The sequence below is a fragment of the Gopherus flavomarginatus genome, chromosome 1 (assembly GCF_025201925.1).
Source record: "Gopherus flavomarginatus isolate rGopFla2 chromosome 1, rGopFla2.mat.asm, whole genome shotgun sequence".
NCBI classification, from domain to species: Eukaryota; Metazoa; Chordata; order Testudines; family Testudinidae; genus Gopherus; species Gopherus flavomarginatus.
This window is the reverse complement of record NC_066617.1, coordinates 93,593,079-93,612,935: the sequence shown is the minus strand read 5'-3', so window position 1 is coordinate 93,612,935 and position 19,857 is coordinate 93,593,079. Positions and strand designations below refer to the sequence as shown.

General features: G+C 43.9%; 1 protein-coding gene across 3 annotated transcripts in view; it reads left to right on the top strand.

Moving 5' to 3' along the window:
* The first annotated feature begins 558 nt into the window (after window positions 1-558).
* The window catches only part of GSG1 (germ cell associated 1), a 30,794-nt gene continuing 11,495 nt past the window's right edge, over window positions 559-19,857 (top strand). The window contains exons 1-5 of one of the 3 annotated variants that reach the window (XM_050954717.1): window positions 559-610; window positions 3,919-4,040; window positions 6,803-6,979; window positions 13,543-13,598; window positions 16,967-17,285. In XM_050954717.1, coding sequence (XP_050810674.1) covers window positions 16,967-17,285 — 319 coding nt within the window. In that variant the 5' untranslated portion in view covers window positions 559-610; window positions 3,919-4,040; window positions 6,803-6,979; window positions 13,543-13,598. Of the gene's footprint in view, window positions 611-3,918; window positions 4,041-6,802; window positions 6,980-9,543; window positions 9,662-13,542; window positions 13,599-16,966; window positions 17,286-19,857 lie in introns of those variants that run through there. The other 2 variants (XM_050954733.1, XM_050954726.1) reach the window with 2 other exon arrangements.

The window sequence follows — 19,857 nt, the reverse complement described above, 5'->3', positions numbered from 1 at the left end:
TTACTCACTTTTGTCACAAGCTTTGCTATGCTTTCCTCTCTACAATCACTGGGTGGAGCAATGTTGCAGAGAACCAGTAACCATGGTAGAGGAGTAGATTTATGTGTGCCTGAAATAATAAGCATGGTGGAATTAAGTCTTACGTCCATCATCTTTGTGTGAGACAAATGAGCCCATACTGAAGCACAATACTCCGCCGCTGAATAACAGAATGCCGAGGCTGAAGTGTGTAATGTCTGGGTGTTGGCGCCCACTATTGAGGTGCATTGGCAGAGCTGAGAGCCAAGTCTCAGGCCAGGAACAACAAAGGACTGGAGAGCATTGGCAGAGCTGTTTGGTGTGCGCACACTGGGTTAGCAAAGGGTGAGACATCAAACTCTGCATTCTAGATTTTAATCCATTCTTGTAAACCCTGATTTAAAAACCATTTTACTTTCAGAAAATGAGGGAAATCATTAAAAATTCAGTTAACTAAAATAAAAATCCTCTTGTGAAGAATGATGGGTGAGAGCCAGGCTGGGACAGTGCCTTCCCCCTTCTCTACAGCTCTCCCTGGAAGTGGATCTGAGTCAGACAGAGCAAGGCCGGAGATCACAGCGCCTGATTATGGGTAGGCTTGTTCCCTGTCATAGCTGTTGTAACATTCTTGCGACACATAATCCTCACTGCAAGTCTCATTTGTCTTGCTCGCCACGTTTCACCCAACTGGGAGCAGCCCCTCAGAGCGGCAGCCACAGCTGTTGCCACCCCTGACTACTCTCTTGGGACTTCTTGTTCCTTTCAGATAGGCTGCATGGCTCCTCAGCAACTGCAGGGCTGCAGGCTTCTTCTGATTGTATCCTAGCCACGCCCTCCTGTCTCTCTGTCATCTGTCTGCCTGGTCACAGATCTATTTTCTCTTCCCCTCTGAGATTCTGTAGCCCCTACAGAAGAGTTTCAAACCATGCTAACTGTATTATATAAAAACAGCATATCATAGAAATTAGAGATGGAGAAGTTCTGTTACAGCATCTTGTCGATTTCCCTACATTCAACCCAGCAGGACTGTTCCCTTACAGTACCATTTCCAGAGCTTTGTCCAGTCTGTTTCTATATGGCTTATGCAATGGGGCATCCATCACTTTCCTCAGGAGACTGTTCCACAGTGTAAGAGCTTTCACTGTTTGGAAAGATTTCCTAGCTACGCTCTAGATTTTCATTTTCATTTAAATCCTTCAGGAGTGGATTTTCGCATTTGGATGGAAACCAGATAATGTGGTAGGACTAGAGGCCCTTATCCAGCAAAGCTCTTATGCATGTGTGTAGGGGCTTTGCTGGATTGGAGGAAGAAAGAACATCACTTTCCACTCAGTATTATGCATGTTGTCTTAGTTATACCCTTTATAACACACTAACAAATTTCTCTTTCATTATAATCACACCTTGCAGATGTCTGTAAATATTGCTTGTCTCCCACATAGTCTTAGTCCTTATTTAGTCAAGCTATTTAGTGTTTGGCTATGAAGTCTGGCAATTATAAGTCTTGCTTGCCTTATGGGAATTGTTGTTAGAATTAATTAGTTAGTGTTTGTACAGAACATTATAGGCAGGGATGGTAGCATCATCTGTTATTAAGGTTGCCCAATAATTCCCATTAGGAGATGCTGTTTTCAGTTGCATATTACTTTGCCAAACTTTAACACTTTGGACTGAAATTTTCTCTACGCATTGCCTTCCTCAGGTGGAATTGTTTTGGAAGATATCTGCCACAACAGTTCAGCCATTTCTGAGAATGAGGCTAAGCTAAAAAACACATTGCTTTACTTATATTAGAATATTGTTGCGTCTTTTTTTTTCAATAGCTCTAGTGCCACCTGCTTTAAAACAGGGCCTTGAATTCTGACAGGGGAGTCACCTTTGCATGAGGGATGATTAAGTCTGTTACCATCCCCGTGGAAATCTGGCTGGATTTGGTCAAGGTACACACCTTTGTAAAATCACAATTTGCACATGCTCGGGAGATATCTTTGATTTTAACAGCTAAAATCTTGGAAGATTCTGTCCTCACTGAGCATGCTCCGGCCTCTCTTAGCTCCTCCCTTTGAGCAGATTGCTTATGAGTCATCCCTGCAGAATAACTGAGTTGGACTGAGGGCAGGAGAATGAGTAGACTGGGATAAGGAGTCTGGTGATACTGGGAATGGAGGAGAAAGAGAAACTCTGACTGGGAATTGGCAAGAGGGAGGCTGGAACTGGTTGAGTATGGAGACTGTGATGAATAACAATGGGGGAGAGATGGCGATTGGGATTGGGAGCTGGTGAGGGAAAGGGGATAGGACAATTTGTCTGGGGATGGGAACATTGAGAGCAGATGAGGATCTGAAAGAGGGGATACTGGGACTGGCTCGACAAGGAGAATGAGACTAGGAACTAGTGGGAGGGGGATGGGGCCATGATCTAACAAAGAATTAGAGTGCAGGGAGAGAACTGGGATGGGATGGGCAGATACTGGGCCAAAGAGATATGGAGAGACTGTGATTGGATGAGGATCCTAGTGTGGGGAGACTAGGACTGGGAACCATTGTGATGTGGGGAGAAGCAGGTGAGATGAGCTGGGAGAGGGAACTTGGATTAACTGGGCAAGGATACTGGGCCTGAGTGTGGGAAGGGAGAGAGGCTGGGAGCTGGGGGAAGACTGGGGCTCAGACAGCAAACCCAGAAAGGGAGAGTAGGATTGGCTGGGCAAGTAGACTGTAATGAGAAGCCTGAAGAGTGGAGACTGGGTAGGTGTGACGTTCCCGAGGATACAATCTGGACTGTTGAACAGCTGTGTCCCCTTAACTCTCTTATTGGGTACCTTTTACACTGCTTTGCTTTGAAAACAACCACTCCACTGGGGTGATTTGTGTCCTCTGCTCTTCCTTCTTATAACATTTCTCTTCTTTGAGAATCATCTCCAGCTGGGGTTCAGGCGACAGCAAGTCTGTCTGCCACTATGTAAATTGCTTGCTTACACCCTTCTTCCTGCCAAAGAATAGCTGCTCAGCCCAGTAATAGTCCACTTGACTATGTTGACACCTGACTGAGGTGCTGGCTAACCTTTTGCCTCTGAGGAGTTGGTTTGGGTTGTTTTTTCTAAACTTGGATCATGTCTCAGCAATCTCATAGAGTAGAATCTCTACATACAATATTGCTACATGCATTTTACCAAGACAATAATGATCAGTAGATTATAAGTTTTTAAATGATACCTCGCAAGGCATACTTTGTACAAAATGTATCATAGTCTTGTAAAAGTGGTGAATATGTGGGTACAGTCTGTCACAGTAGGCTAGTAGGATGAGACTGGGACAAGGACCTATGGGTAGGAAAGAGACAGGACTGGGGAAGAGATATGCTGATGGAGATGGGCTAGAAGGAGGGCAAGCTTGTGGGAAAAAAGCAGAAGAGTCTGTGACTTTTAAACCATATGCCTCTCCTGAGGCTGGAGTGGAACCCAAGTTTCCTGAGTCTCACTATTCCTCTGCTGTCAGAAAATATCTGTGAAACCCGCTGGCAAAGTGTGTGTGTCATCCCCCTCTAGTGCTTGTCCATATAAAAGATGAAAACCTGCTGTTGCTATTGGTTACTCTGTTAGCTGAAATGGCAGAGGTCTCTGTGGTCAATCTAAAACTTCCAACCCTGTTGATTAATCATGTGGGGGTCAATATGATGCCACATGATGGAATTTCTGTTTTTTCAGTTTGCTTTTTTTTTTTTTAATAAACCTAGGAAATTATTTGCAACAAACTACATTAGAAGCAGATTAAGGATGCTAAATCAAGCAGTCAAATTAGAAAATGCCGTAATTAAGGTTACCTTTGCAACCATAATTCAGCCCCCTTATGTGTATACATTGAGTTTAGTTACATAACAACATGCTATTTTTTTTTCTACAAGGCTGCTGTTGCATTCAGTGCACAGAGTGGACAGGATCTGGGGATGAATGAGGGCTGTCTTGTGGAGGAGGCTGTTGTCTCTAGGACCCCTGCTGTATTTATTGCAGAAGGTGGAAGGCACAGGTGAGCACCATAGAAAAGAAGATGGAAGGCACAGGTGAGCACCATAGAAAAGCCCACGAGGAAAGTGATACTTCTGTCTGCAGAGCAGAGTTTGGATAGTGCGCAGGAAATAAGACCAAGGGCCACACCCTGACCAATGAAGAGAAAACAAAATACTGAATAGCTGCTCGGTAATTGAGTATCATCCATCCTGTGCAATGAATGAGGCAGGGATCTGTGGCAAAGCAGGTAATTATTGACTATATCATAATGCATTCGCACAAGGGGACTGAATGAAGCTTCATTCAGGCATTTCTTAACTTTTGACTGATTGACTTTGCAACCTTAATAATGTTTTTAATAATATTTTGGGTGTGTAACTTAAGATCTAGGGCTCGATCTCAGCTGGGTTAAAGTGGTCCGACACCATTGAAGTCATTGGAGTTTTTCATAGACTTTTGCAATCCTGTCCTGTGAACTTGGCCCCTCAGTTAACGATAGGGTGACCAGACAGCAACTATATAAAACTATGTAAGAAAAAAGACCCAAAAATCGGGACTGTCTCTATAAAATTGGGACATCTGGTTACCCTAGCTAATGAGCTCCAGACAAGCCCTCTAATGGTATGTCTATACTGTGGCATAAACCTGTGCTTGAGTTTGGACTCAAGCCTAACCCCTCCCCCCTTGTGTCTACACTGCAGTTGTGTTAACCCAGGGCTCGGACCCAGGGTCCCAGGACCCTGCAGGGCTAGAGGGTCCAAATTCAAGTGAAGCTGGGATCCAGGATCTGACCTCTATTGCTTTGCAGTGTAGATGCAAACCCACTTGACTTAGGTCCCAGGAGTCAGCCAGAAGTATCCTACAATTCCATGGGACAACTTCCTTAGTCCTCTCTATCCCAAAAATCTGCAATCCACTCTAGTGAAAATGGAAGCCACACCCCTGCAGGGCAAGCAGTAAAGTTTATCCACAGTGCACCACAATCCTAGGGCTAAAGTGACCACATTTTGGAAAGTGTGTGTGTGTGTGTGTTGGGGTGGGGTGCCAGGGGCTCTGGGGTATGGTTATTTTGACTTGGGTCTGCGCTCTGCAGAGTGGATGCCAGAGCCCTAGGTTTTAGCATGGGTTAGAAATATTTTAACATGGAGTTTAAATATAATGTAGATGCTCAAGCCCAAGGTTCCCTAACATGGGTCAGCTGGCTCCAGTCCCACTAACCCTGGGCTTACATTGCATGGTAGACATACCCAGAAAGAATCAGGGGCTTGTGCTCCTAGGCTGTGTGAGCCCCAGAGCAGGACAGTGACACATTATGCATGCATCACACACACACACTCACACACACGTGGTGCTGCGTAATGAAATAACAATACCTCTGACTCTCGCTCTCTTACACACATACGCACAGCTGGAAGTGGAGGGAGTGAATGAGAGGAAGGGGGGTTACACAACAGAGACCATTACTATAGCAACCCTCCCCCTCTTCCCCTTGGCACAGTGTGAGGAACTATCAGCTGGGTGTTTCCCTTCAATTCTCACACTCAGACATTCCCAAAGCAGCAGCAGCAGTAGAAAGCCCCTTTTGCCTTGATCGTTTTTTCCCAGCCTATCCACTAACGTCTACTGGCCTTCCTTGTACATGTCACCTTCATAGCCTGATCCAACGCTCTTCCCTCTACTTTTGTCCATCTACACTTGAATTCTACTCTTTGGGAGTATTTCTGTCCAGTCGCTTTTCCCTGTCCCCCTCTGGATGCTCTCTGCCTTGGGAGTATTCCAGGAAAGCCTTTTGTACCAGTCACAGGAAATGGAGAGGAGGAAACATCCCCCCCCCCCCCCCATTTCAGCCCCCTTCTGCTGCCCGAGTAGTTGGGAGATCTAAGGCCTGTTCTCTGCCTCCAGAATTCCCAACATGTTCGGTGTGGTACTGGGGTTGCCCTGGCAACAGAATGGCTGGCTTTGAGACAACTCCAGAGTAAACACAGAGAGAGAGAAATAGAGAGAGGGAGGGAGACGCCCAGCCCCATGACTGCTCCTTGTTCTCACTTTGACTGGGCCGCTCCCTTTCCATGGGGCCTTGCGAAGGCCTCCAGCTCTCTCCCCCTGGGGTGAGCTTCTGTCTATGTCAGTCATCAGCCCGCATGAGGCGAGTGCGCCACAGGCTGTGCAGAGGCAGGCTCTGCAATTCTCCCAGCTGGCTGGGAAATGGCATCGCACCACACACCAATCCTGTTGCTAGGGGGACTCCAAAGCAGGGAGCGGAGGCTTCACAGCTGTGTCTCCTCCCCCAGAAGACAAAGCTGGGGAAAGTTTCCCCAAGCCTCTTTTGGTTAACAGAATTTTCCCTTTACATTAATTGGGGGGAGGGGTACCTGTGTTACTGCTGCACTGGGCTAGACAGTTCCCAACACACACAACTTATGGGATTCAAACACTGAGGTTCCCCCTCCCTCTCATGTTAACCTGGCCTCATTGCACTCACAGAGGCAGTGTTCTGGGTTACACTTGCTGCTGTTAAAGGTGCACTTTAATGCCGTGACCCAGCACATGGTATTTACCAGACCTGCAGACCATCAATGAGCAGATGACCTCCGAGAGCCATGAAAGAATTACAAGGGATTTAAAATCCTCGTTTTAAAAAACAAAACAAAACACCCAAAAGCTATAACCCCTGATAATTAACAGATTACATGAGTTAAAATGTGCAGGAATAATATTCAGCACCTTTTGTTTTCAAAGCAAGCATCAGCTGTAACTAATCCTCCTCCATCTCCTCCACAGGGCAAGCGATTCTTATTATGTCACTTAGAACTACATCTCTGGACTTGTCTCTTGTTGCACCCTCTGCCTGCTCCACTTTGTCAGTTCTGCCAGCCTCAATGCCCTTTTTTGCCACCGCCTACTGCTCCAGTCTCTGCACTGCTTGCCATGCTGTCTTTTATGCATGAACACCCACAGGTAGGCAGTTTGTAATAAAAGGACAATAAAACCTCCTCCCACCCCCAAAAAGCTAACTCTTTACATTACTTTCTCCTCTGAATGTTCTGAGCATCTTCTGTCAACTCAGATCCTGCAAACACTTATGTATGAATGTAACTTTAATAACATGGTTAGTCCCACTGACATCAATGAGTAAAGTTACTCACATGCAAACTGAGCCTTTAGATTTTAAGCAGAGCTGGTCAAAACAGGTTGGATTAAAATTTGATGTGGAAAAATTCAAAATGGTTCATTTCATCTCTCTTGTTTCATTTCAATAACATCAAAACCTTTAGTTTTGATAAGGTAAAAACATTTTCTTTTGACTTTTGGTTTTGATTCATTTTGTTTTAACTTTTATATTATATTTAAATTACTTTTCATATTATATATAATATGTATATATATTACTTGCATATTATAATGTTTCAACAACATGTAAATGAAACACTTCTATGGTTCTGAATCAAAAGTTTTCTGCATTTTTGTTCTGTGGAAAATGGTGGCTTTTCAGTCTGATTTGGAATGAAAAAATTTGAAATGTAAGAATTCTCCATCCCGTGGAAATTCTGTTTTCTGGTCAGCTCTAATTTTAAGCCCTTTGGACCAGAGACAATCTTTACCTTTGTGTTTTGTACATCAGTGAGCACACTGTCCGTGCTAATCTGTAATAAATAAATAATATTAATTTTGAAGACAGCATAACCAGAGGCAGAGATTAAATCCCGATCCTGCAATGAACTCCACAGGAATGACTTTTGCTCCTAGGAAGAGCCTGCTTGACTTCATTAAGGCTCCAAGTGCAATGAGGTCAACCCACACAGATATCATTTAAGATTGGGTGTAAATTACTTAGCTACTACCATAGTGTCAGTATCAGAAACAGGCGCAGAACTCCAGAATTTGGGTTCCTTGCTAGACCATTAACTCACACTAAGCTTCTCTAATAAAATGCATTTATTTGTGGTATTTAAAATAAAATATTTAAAATCATTTTGTTGCATGTCACCTGCCAAGTTTAGGGTTCTGTATCTCCTGTGGTACAGATGATGACAGGCATAACAAGTTCCAATGGTTGGAAAATGAGGCTGGACAAATTCAGACTAGAAAGAAGGCACAAAGTTTTGATAGGTGAGGGTAATTGATCATTGGAACAAGTTACCAAGGATGTGGTGGATTCTTCATCACCTGCAGTCCTTTTAAGTCAAGATCAGATGTTGTTCTAAAATATCTGCTAAGCTCAGACAGAAATTATAGGCTTGATTCAGAAATTAATGGCTGATGTTCTATGGTCTGTATTACGCAGTAGGTCAGATTAGATTATCATAGTTTTCCCTTCTGGTTTTAAAATCTATGAATCTATGACAGTTCTTTGCTCTATTTAGGTATTTGTGAGGATATTTATTCTTAGAAGGGATCCTATAATAGGTATAACTAAAACTGTCAACAATTCATTTTAAAAGCATTTCTAAATGCAAAGAGAGACATTCTGCAAAAGTGGAAATCCTGCAGTTTCTGTGACATATTACACAATTCATGAATTGGCAAGCTTAGAAAGAATTAACCCATCAATAAAATGACAAATGGTGCATTTCAAGGCAGTTGTACAAATTTCCTGGAGATTCATGACTGATCACTGCTTAATGAAAGAAAAAGAAGAGCTGCATGTTTCCACTCTTTCATACTGGCCATTTTGGGTATTGTCCCCAAAGAGCTAATGGAGATAAATACTTACCTTACCTAGTCTAATGGATCTGTCTATGGGCTTGTATGGCCCATACCACTGTAGTATCCGAATGCCTTACTCACACAAGCAAGCCCTGGATCTTATTTAATATAACTATAGAGCTACAGACACTGTTGTTGTTTTTTTCTTTTCCTATATATTATATGTTGGCCTAAATTTTTAGAAGTGACAAGTGATTTGGGGTTCCTCAATTTTTGGGTGCCCCATCTGAGCCACATTAAAGGGGCCCAATTTGAAGGCAGCAGGCTATCAATGCTTTGTGTAAACTGAGATCTCTTAAGATATCTTAAGTTGGGCATCTAGAAGTCAAGGCAAAAACATCCCTAGTGAATTCTGAAAATTTAGGCTGCTGCATTTAATTTTCCTTTGTTTCCTGTAACCTTGTGTGTTTCTTAAATAGGTCAAAACCATAAAGATATAAATGAAGAAAAAACAATTCCCCTGAAAACAGAACCTTTTCCAGAAGAAATGCAGGAACTTAAAATCAGGTCTTAAGAGGTGAAAAGCTTGTTTATTCACCTCTAAAATATATTTGTAATGTGTAAACAATGTATATTCAATAAGTATATTCTGTTAGTGACCTTGTGTCCCTAACAGTATAACCTATTTTAATGGTTTTAAACAAAAATTCACCTTTAAATGGGTTTAGAATCCAAACAGATGCCTAACTAGTTCATTGCAAAGTAAGAGTTAATTCATACATACAAACAGCTAAATAAAGGTTGCAATCTGAGTAGAATTATTTAGGGCTCAGGGAGAAATCTGGCATTCGCAGTCTGTGACTGGTTTTGAAAAGTCCGGCTCTAATGTCACCACTACTCGGAGATATCCGCTGTGAATGTTTCACTCTGGGAGGGGACCATTTCTCTGGACTTTATTCATACAAAAGCAGAAGAAGGAGCTATAGGTAGAAGGTAACACAGAGGTGTAATGTCTGAGGAGCTTTGTGAGTATGAGTGTGTCTATGTAAGTTTAGCTGAGTGAATGTGCATGTTTTTGTTGATATTGCCATTTTCCCTCAGGGCAACTGAAGAATCCATGTCAGACTATTGCATGACACCTTACTTGCCCATCAGAAGAGAACTACATAACCAGGCTATGAAGATCCACTGGTTGAGTATCACTGCCTTAGGGTGCTATCCAGTTAGATGCTCAGCACTCTCAAATCCCACTGCAGTCCTTGAACACTGAGAGTGCTCACCTCCTTGCAGGATTTTACCCTGAATGTGTATGTGTGATGCTAAAAATGCTGTGGGAAATTTAACTTTTAAATTATCTGACTTTTGTATATGTAAAAATCTCCTCTAAGATTTTGCACTAATATTATGTCTTTCATTGAAGTCCCTCATTGTGTTCATATAAGAAAAGCACCTGATTGATCACACAGTGAAATCAGAGTGCTTCATGTGTTGACTTTACTAGGCAAAGGAAACCTTTAAAATGGTCAGTGGTGTGAAGCTGCAGATACCCAGAGGAGAAAACTGGAAGAAACAAGTATCAGAGGGGTAGCCGTGTTAGTCTGTATCCACAAAAACAACGAGGAGTCCGGTGGCACCTTAAAGCCTAACAGATTTATTTGGGCATATGCTTTTGTGGGTAAAAAACCCACTACCCACAAAAGCTTATGCCCAAATAAATCTGTTAGGCTTTAAGGTGCCACCGGACTCCTCGTTGTTTTTGTGGAAGAACCAGTTCTCCCCACGGCATGCTAAGGCAGCGGAATTGTTTAGAATGTCTGGGAGGGTATTTCTAATAGCAAGGGCATGAAATTGAGCTAAGGGTCTTTCAGGTTGAATATCAGGAAATATTTTCCAAGGTTGAAATCTACTGGATGGTAGAATAATTTCCAGATGGAAATCCCATTGCTTGAGATATTTGAAATGAGACTTGGCAAAGCGCTGGAAAATACTGTATAGGGCGCGATCCAGCATTAGCCAAGAGATGGAGCAGGTGACCTATTAGATCTTTGCCACTGATAATTTTCATGGTTTTATAATTCTTCAGGGCTTAGCTGATAGAGATATAAACACCTTAGAAAAAACTAACACAGAAAAACAGAGAGAGAGAGAGACTCAGAGAGAGACTTTGTTCTTTGAGAGAAAACAGAACAAAAAAGGGAGAGAAGGTGGATATAAATTGGGATGTTGCTTCCTCCATACACCTGATACAAGTTAGAGCAGCAAGTGAGGCTTCCAGAGAAAAGAGTGAGGAAAAGTTGCCACCTGGTGGTAGGATAAATTCTGCAGCCATCAAAAACACTAAGGGCTAGATTTTTAAAGGTGTTTAGGCACCTAAATACTTTCAAAATTCTGGCTCTTAAGTCTGCTGTTTTTAAACAAGGGCACCTAAAGGTATACACCTAAAATCTATATCTAGACACATAAATTAGAACTCACTTCCACAATAGAATTAAACATGTACCCAACTTTAAGCATGTGAGTTTGTTCCATGTACTATAATGGAACTACTAACATGCTAAAAGTTAGATGCATGCTCCATAGTTGACTTGGGACCTGCAAGAGAATTTTCAGAGGGGCTGACCACCTCTCAGACTCGCCCTCTCTGAAAATCAGGCCCCTTTTATTTAGGTCTGTAAATATGGATTTAGACACCAAACTTTACAAACTCCCATTGGAATGTTTTGACCTATTGAAAGAATTGCCTCTCTCACTAGAAGAAGACTCCTAACTAATATTATATATGGGGCTCACCCTCTTCACTCAGACAGAGGAAGCTGTATTCAACACTACTCGATAATTAATATAAGGATCTGGGGACAGTGGTTGTGGTGTCCAAACATTCAGTACTGCTGCCAATTAGCCTCAGAAGGAAATATATACATAAGAGTAGCCTATGCAACAGCTAGGACTAAAGTGATCTAAGGGCTCTCAGTCCTTCTGCTTCAAGATATAAGTCATCAGGAGGAAATTATGCTATTGACCATGTAGGGCAATGGTTCCCAAACTGGGGTTCGGGTTCACGAAATGGTACAGGGGGTTCTTGAGAAAAAATTCCCTAATGGTGGCCAGAGCTGTCCCTAGGGACCCTGGGCAGCACGGGCCCAGCAGCCCGGAGCCCCTAGACTTCCAAGAGCTAAGCAGATCAAAGCAAACATATCTATCACACTGAGGAGATTTAAACTTCAAGACTCCTTATAAGAAATGGAAAGGAGGTGGATATTGTTTGCTGTTATTAAAATTAAATAGGCAGCTAGTGTTGTTTTTAAAAGTACTATGAAGAACAAATTTAAACTTTGTTGCAATGTGTGTTGTTTGCCTGGACTGCTCAAGACTTAAATGCTTGTGTAGGAGGAACTCCTTGAGTTGGTTTCTTAAATACCTTCATGCTGTTTCACATCTGATGCTCCTTGATGAAATAGAGGATCCTTGTCTTATAACAGGCTAATTCAAAGTGATACAAGCTACGAAAGTGAGATCTTGGAATAGTATTGCCGTTTTCATAATGTAATAAAAATACTGTAATGATAAATAATTAATAATAAATAGTGGTAATAAGCATGTCCTAAAAACAAATTTTATATTTCCAAGATCACTGCTTTTATAATTTATACTCAGGTAAAGGAGAATATCCCTGGAAATCTTCATTTTTAGGAGGAGGTTCACGAGACTTGACATTTTAGTGAAAGGGGTTCACAGGTTGTTAAAGTTTGGGAACTACTGATGTAGGGGCATTGTGTAGCATTTTCCTTAATGTCAGTGTGGTAGTTTGGAGATGGAGTGTGCTATACAAATGGCAAGTATTATTTTATATCCACTTCTCAAGCACCTAGCCATGGGATTTGTAGGAACCAGGACTGCAGACTAGATAAACCATTGTTTTATTTGGTATGAGATGAGGCAGGAGAGTAGGCTAGCTACACACACAATCCATCCTGAGAACCCCGAACAACGCTGGGAGACTCGCCCACCTGCTGACCCAGATAGGCAGGTGTGCATGGGATGCCTTATGGGCACTTTTCTGTAATGAAGTTCTAACTTAACGCAAGTTCCTTGCATCATAGTGAGAGCTCCCCTATGCCCTTTAGTGGCTATTTGACATATTTGTCCTGCTGGCAAGTTATTTCTTTTTAATTAAAATTTGAAGAGGTTGTGAGAGGTGCTGGATTGATGCCCCTTGGAGTCTCAAATCTTCCATCCTCAGAACGACTGCCCTTTCCTTTTCATATGCCTCAGTTCTGCCAAGGAGAATACAACTCCAATGATCAAGGGAGCTCAGCCTCCATGGCCCATTCAGTCCCTTGCCACTCTGTTGTAACTGTCAACGGTGGGACCAGCTACTGCCAATGGTGGTTGTCGGTTTTTGGACTGCTGGGCATTAGTCTGAGAAACTCCGACTCATTTTGTACAGGCTACCAAACATCCATCAGATGGGAGTAATTGGAGTCTCCTCTTTATTATATTGAAACTTTTTCCTCAGTGAATGGAGGTCACTCTTTGCACTTAATCCCAGCCTGCAACACCAATCTCTTCCCGTATAATCTCCCAGAACAGCTGTGCCATGATTGCATTGTGGATTATAAAACAGCTCAAAACAGCTGCTGGCTGGAAGGGAAAACATTTAATAATCACAGGGTGTTGTGGGGCTGGGTGGGTTTGGGAGGCAATGAAGGAGAAAGAGCTTTAGAAGCAGTTTTTTGTTTTCTTGAAAGATCTAGCTGATAGATGCAGGAGAGAGCAAGGCAAAGAGTGAGTCCTACAGCTGTGCCGTCCACAAACTAAATAACAGCACGTAAAAGACCCACCAGCAAGGTAAATTCTACTCTCCTTTATTTCAGCAGGTTAGCTGCAGAGGCTTTCCAGATGCCAGAAGTTGTCTGACCACTTACTGGCAGTAAGTGCTTGGCTTTTGTAGGGGGACACTTTTCCGGGTGTGTTTGTCTAAGGGAGTAATTCAGGTTGCCTTCTCACTTTCCTAACCAATGTCCACCTCTCTCTTCGCTCTTCTACATCCTCCCAGCACCACCATTTTCTGCCCCTTCTTCTTCCCTTTGCCCCAGTCCTAAGGTATTTAGAAAATTATGCAGATTCTAAGATGCTGACACAAATACAGCTGTGCAGAATTTTTTTCTCATGGAAAATTTAGGTGAAAATAAAAAAGAGTGTTTGACAAAATTTTAATAATGACTGATGCTAAATCCCTTTTTAGCAAGTGCAAACAGAATAATTTTGACCCAAAAAATTCTGAAAAATGGAAAACTTGGTTTTCAGTGGAAAATTTTCAGTTTTCAGGTTTTCTGCTTTTAGATGAAATGCTGGATATTTTTGAGGAAAGCACACACTTTCCACAAAAAACCTGTTTTCTTGACAATCTTATCTTCCTCAGAAAAAAGTGTTAATGGAAATTTTTTCCACCAGCCCTGGCCACAACCCCTTAACTAATACTGTGCAGGTGGCAACTCTCTGCTTCCTGGACACGGTAAAGTCAAACATGCCTTCAGATTAGAGATTGAATGAGTAACTCTGTAGTGTTGGCAGCACCTTTCCCAGTGTAATTGATTGGGATTATTTACTCTGTAGAAGAGAAGAATGAGGGGGGATTTGATAGCTGCTTTCAACTACCTGAGAGAGGGTTCCAAAGAGGATGGATCTAGACTATTTTCAGTGGTACCAGATGACAGAACAAGGAGTAATGGTCTCAAGTTGCAGTGGGGGAGGTTTAGGTTGGATATTAGGAAAAACTTTTTCACTAGGAGGGTGGTGAAGCACTGGAATGGGTTACCTAGGGAGGTGTTGAAATCTCCTTCCTTAGAGGTTTTTAAGGTCAGGCTTGACAAAGCCCTGGCTGGGATGATTTAGTTGGAAATTGGACCTGCTTTGAGCAGGGGGTTGGACTAGATGACCTTCTGAGGTCCCTTCCAACCCTGATATTCTATGATTCTAACAGGGAGGTTTCTGAGTAATTGTTAATGGAGTGGCTCAGGGAGGAGGAAACAGAAGCCTGAGCAATAGACTTTGAAGGGAGAGAGAAGGGCATTCTCAGTAGTTAGATAGTTTCTTACCTTTGCTCAATGCATTCTGCTTGGGCACACAGTGTTTTGAGAGTAGAGTGACCAGATGTCCCGATTTTATAGGGACAGTCCTGATTTTTGGGTCTTTTTCTTATATAGGCTCCTATTACTCACCACCCCCATCCTGATTTTTCACACTTTCTGTCTGGTCACCTTATCTGAGGCTGTGTCTATGCTTACAGCAGTACATAGAGCACTGACTTTGCACACCTCCTACCACAGGTATACACAGCAGTGTAGATGATGAGGCACTGCTTAGGTGAGTAACAACATGCCAGAACCTTAGGGTATGTACTCCACACAGTCTTTCTATGCCCAGGCAGTGCCTCCCACGTCTACACTCTAGTGTCCTGCTGCCTCAGTGCAGCCCTTCCCCACCACAGGGAAAAACTCCGGCCCAGGGGAAAGGTTCTGGCAGGTAGGAGGCTCCTTGCTGCTGAAGCCTTTCCCCACTGCCCCAATCCCTCCAGGGTATTTCACTGCTCTGTGTAGCTACAAACTGCAGTGTGGATGCAGCCTGCTTTACACTGCAGCCTGCAGCTATACATTCCCTGCATGCTGCCATCAATGTAGACAAGGCTTTCTGTGTGATGCAAGGCTAGTCAATCCTGCTCCCACCCAAGAGGAAAAGTTGCTCCATCTCAGGCGCTGTCCTTTACTGATCAGACATAATGAGCTTTCTGGTTAACAAAGCAGGGGTTGTGGCTTTCTTGGGCCATGTCCTTGTAATTTCTCATGAGTGAAGCAGCATTCTGCCTCACATATTATTTATTTTTGGTTGTGTCCCAGATGGGCCAGCTGTTTCCCAGACATTGAAAAGGAGGTGGTCCCTGCTTTGGGGAGCTCACAGTGTGAAGGCAGACAGACAAGCAGACACAGGTTAGGGGGAATGGAACAGCAGGAGGCAATTTACATACCATCAACTCTATCTCTGGTGAGCAGCACAGCTGAAATAGGTCTTTACGAGAATCATAAATATGGAAAAGTAGGAGCCATGCCAATGAACCCAGCAAGGTTGTACCATGCATTGGGGGTGCCCCATGGAAGAAGGCACTGAAACGATTACATGAGAAACTGGCAGATGGACAGAAAACATCTAAATGCTCTAGGAAGTGTTTTGCTGGGAGACCTCAAGAGAAAACCCCAGGGTTCTGCGGGGAAGAGATGTGAGTTATTCAGCAGGGACACTCTTTTCTCCGAGTGAGAAGTGGCCAGTGCCCTGACATACTAAGGTGCTGTTGGAGTTGCTGGCTTTCAAATGAACTGTAACATTTTATTGTCATTTAAGATCTTCATTACACTTTTTGCAAGACCAGGGGTACTGCCATCCCAGTGATCCATTCAGATTCTGATTTAAGAGCTGGTAGCTTCCTGTGTGGGAAGTGCTGTCTAGTGGGGAGTCAGGCTGGGGAGTCAGGAATCCTAGGTTCTCTTCCTAAGTCTCTGATCTGGTGTGTGACCTTGGTTAATTTATGTAACCCTTCTCTGCCTCAGTTTCCCTATCTGCAAAATGACTATAATCATGTTTACCTTTCACAATGTGGGGCTAAATTAATTAACCACCTCTGGAAAAAAAATGCTTTGCAACCCTTCAATAAAATGTGCTATGGCATTGCAAATTTGCATTTTATCGGGATACAATAGTCTTCTTCACTTCCTGTTCAAAGCTGTTGCATGGTGTTTCTGGGAGCTTTTTAACTACAGCAGCATGCCACCTCAGAGGTGCTTGCATTTCATGGCCCTGATCATTTCATCAGTTTTGTGCATACAGCTTTCTCTGAAGAAAGAAACTCCACTTACTCTGTCACTGAAGGATTATTCCCTACAGTATATTCTCCAATTCCTTTGTTCAGTCCAATTTTAAATGGATGAAGCAACCACTTCCCTCAAATGACTATTCCACAGTCTTAGGGGTCATGCTGTAAGGAAACGGTTTCTCGTTCCTGAGTGAGGCAATAAGATGCCCTGAGAGTGGCTGTCCTGTTTCTCCTCCCTGCCCTCACACACACACACATTTACACATTTTGGTGGGATACAACATAGGCCCAACTACTCAAAGGTGTTTAGGTTCTGACTCCCAGTGAAATCAGTGGAAGTGAGAAGCCTACATACCGGTGAGGGTCTGGGCCATTGTGCGCGGTAAGGGAGATGCATGGCTGGTATGTGAGTTCTTCATGTTTGTTTGTTGCAGATGGAACTGCTGAAGATCCTGCCTTGGCATCGTGCTGTCTTGGCAGTTGTCCTGAATCTGCTGGCTCTCTGCCTCTCTACCACAGCCTTGCTTGGCAGCTACTGGTGTGTTGGGACCCAGAAGGTGCCCAAGCCTTTGTGTGGAAGGGGCAAAGCCACCAAGTGCATCGGTGTGCATGTGTCTGCGGATGGAGGTGCTACCAATTCTTCATCCCAGGACGTAGTGCACTACAGCTGGGAGACCGGGGACGACCGCTTTGCCTTCCGATACTTCCACACTGGCATGTGGCTTTCCTGTGAGGAGAACATGGAAGGGCCAGGTAGCATCTCCATCAAGGCAGCCTCAGCCTCATTCTTATTACAGCAAAATGTCTTTAGTGTCAATGATAGGTGCCAGGCAGACAACACTAGGGAAAGGTGCCTTCTCCATACCCACAGAACGAGTAGAGTTGGGGAAGTGGCAGTGCCCGCCTCCTACCCATACCCACACATTACACCACCATATTTCATCCCTCAGTGAGGGGAATGATGTGTGGGAGTTGAATGGGTCTTGGAGACAAGATGAGACTGCTAACAAAAAAGCACCTTTGTGCTATTTATGGAGGTGGTTTTGCAGTGAGAGACAGGGTGATGGCTTTATGAAGTGCTGACAACTGTCACCGTTTTCATTGCAAGTACCATGACAGGAGGTGTTTTTCTTAAAGCCCTAGGCCCTGGAGTCCTGTGAATAAGAGAATTTTAACTGTCATATTTTTAAAAAACACTCCCTTCCAAAGTTTCTCTCCCTCAGAGCTGTGGAGAAAAGCTTGCAAACCTGAACCCCAAAGGTGCAAATGACAGAAGGAGTATAAACAAGAGGCTTATCTTCAGAAGCTTGTGGTTTGGGGTGGGAAGACACATTCATGCTTTTTGAATGCTTGGCACTGGCAATACGCTTCATGCCACCTTTATGCCAACCAAATTCTGCCTGTGCTGGGGGGGCTGGTGTGGCTGGTCTAATTTATGGCAATTTAGACTGATGGTGCTGGTCTAGTTTATGGCAACGTTACCCAGGCTGCCTATGGACTGCTCCGCAGCCCAGAGCCCTTTGAACATGCCTCCTATCACCCCAACTTGCTTACCCCCACCCCGCCTCAACTCCTATGCTGTGGCTTTTGTCAGCCCCATGTCACACCTGCTCTGGGGGAATTCTCCCCAAGACAACCGTTATGGCCTGGCATATGTGGGTCAGAACTAGCCCCAAAGGCAGCAAGCAGTTAGGTTGAAACTAATAATACTGAAATGAAAGGCATTTTAGCCCATCCCCGTTCCTCTGAGCCAGCCAACCTTCCCCTTTCCTCAAAGGCACTCACAGGGAACTTGGCAGTTCAAGAAGGCATTCTGTGCACTATTTCTCCTTCTGCGATCTGCTGTGATCAGCACTGGAAAACAGAAAGGACACAAATTAAAAACAGGACAAGAATAAAAAAAAGCTTCAGTCACTCTCAGATCTTGCTGAGAGGACTGGTTTGTTCCTGGCATTGTCAGGAATGGCTCAGAAACAGGCTGAGCTTAGGTGGGGATGCTTAAAGCTGTGATTAATTTCCATGGCAATAGCAGGGTGTAATGAAGTGGGACTGTTTTTAGTGTTTCCTCTGAATACTATGCAGGTGCCTCAGTTTCTGGCCGACACTCTGTTTCCTGGCACTAATGGCCTGGACCCTTCCCCCCTGCAAGGGGATGCCAAAGGTGTGGGAGAACAAAGAGGTCAGGTGACCTCCTGGCCCGGGAAAGGAACTCAACAGAGAAGGAGGGGCTGGAGGGGGTTTCAGTTTGGAGCTGGCTGGGGACGGGAAAGGAGGGCAGACGGGGTTGTCTGGCTCGCTGGGCCCCGAAATGGACCCAGCTGAGGGGTCCTGTTCTCTGTACCTACAAGCTCTGTTTTAGACCGTGTTCCTGTCATCTAATAAACCTCTGTTTTACTGGCCGGCTAAGAGTCACGTCTGACTGCGAAGTGGGGGGTGCGTGCAGGACTCTCTGGCTTCCCCAGGACCTCGCCTGGGCGGACTTGCTGGGGGAAGCGCATGGAGGGGCATATGCTGAATGCTCCAAGGTCAGACCCAGGAAGGTGAAGCCATGTGAGCTTCTTGCCGTGAAGACAGTCTGCTCCAAGAGAGAGGAGGCTCCCCAAAGTCCTGCCTGGCTTTGTGGGGAGCAGTTCCAAAGCATCACCCGGGGACTCTATAACACAGGGATGCATTGGGAATGAGACTGCATCATTCGATTGAGTTCAAGGTGTTTTCAGAGATGTAATGGGCCTCTTGAGAATACTGGAATAACAGTGAGGCAGGAAGGGAAGGAGATCTGATAACGTTTGGATTTTAGTAATGCCTTTGGTACAATTTTTCATGAAATCAGACTCTCAAAATTAATTCAGACTGGCTTGCATATAGCCCCTGTTATGTGTCTTGGCAGCAGGTTGAAGGACCGGAAACAAAGGATTATGATCAGCTGCAAAGTATTGAATTTTGGGAAGGTGTCTCATGGGGCCACTGCATGGCTCAGTATTAGGGACAATGTTGTTAATAACTTCACTAAAGTCTAGAGGAGGCAGTGAACAGTGAGTTAATGAAATCTGCAGATGGTAATGAGCTGGAAGGAATCCTGAACACCACTGAGAGGAAAGATATAATACAAGGGGTTTACAGAGATTAGAATTCTGGGCAGAAAATAACAAGATGAGATTCAGCTGGAGAAAAAAAGCAAGCTAATATATACGGGGGAAAATAATCTGCCCAGGGGAGATTCAGTGAGAAAGAGAACTCTGGTAAGCCATCATGCTAAAAGAGACTTTTAGAGATTATAATGGATGTGCAGATTAGACAAAAGTTTGCACTGGGATATGGAGGCCAA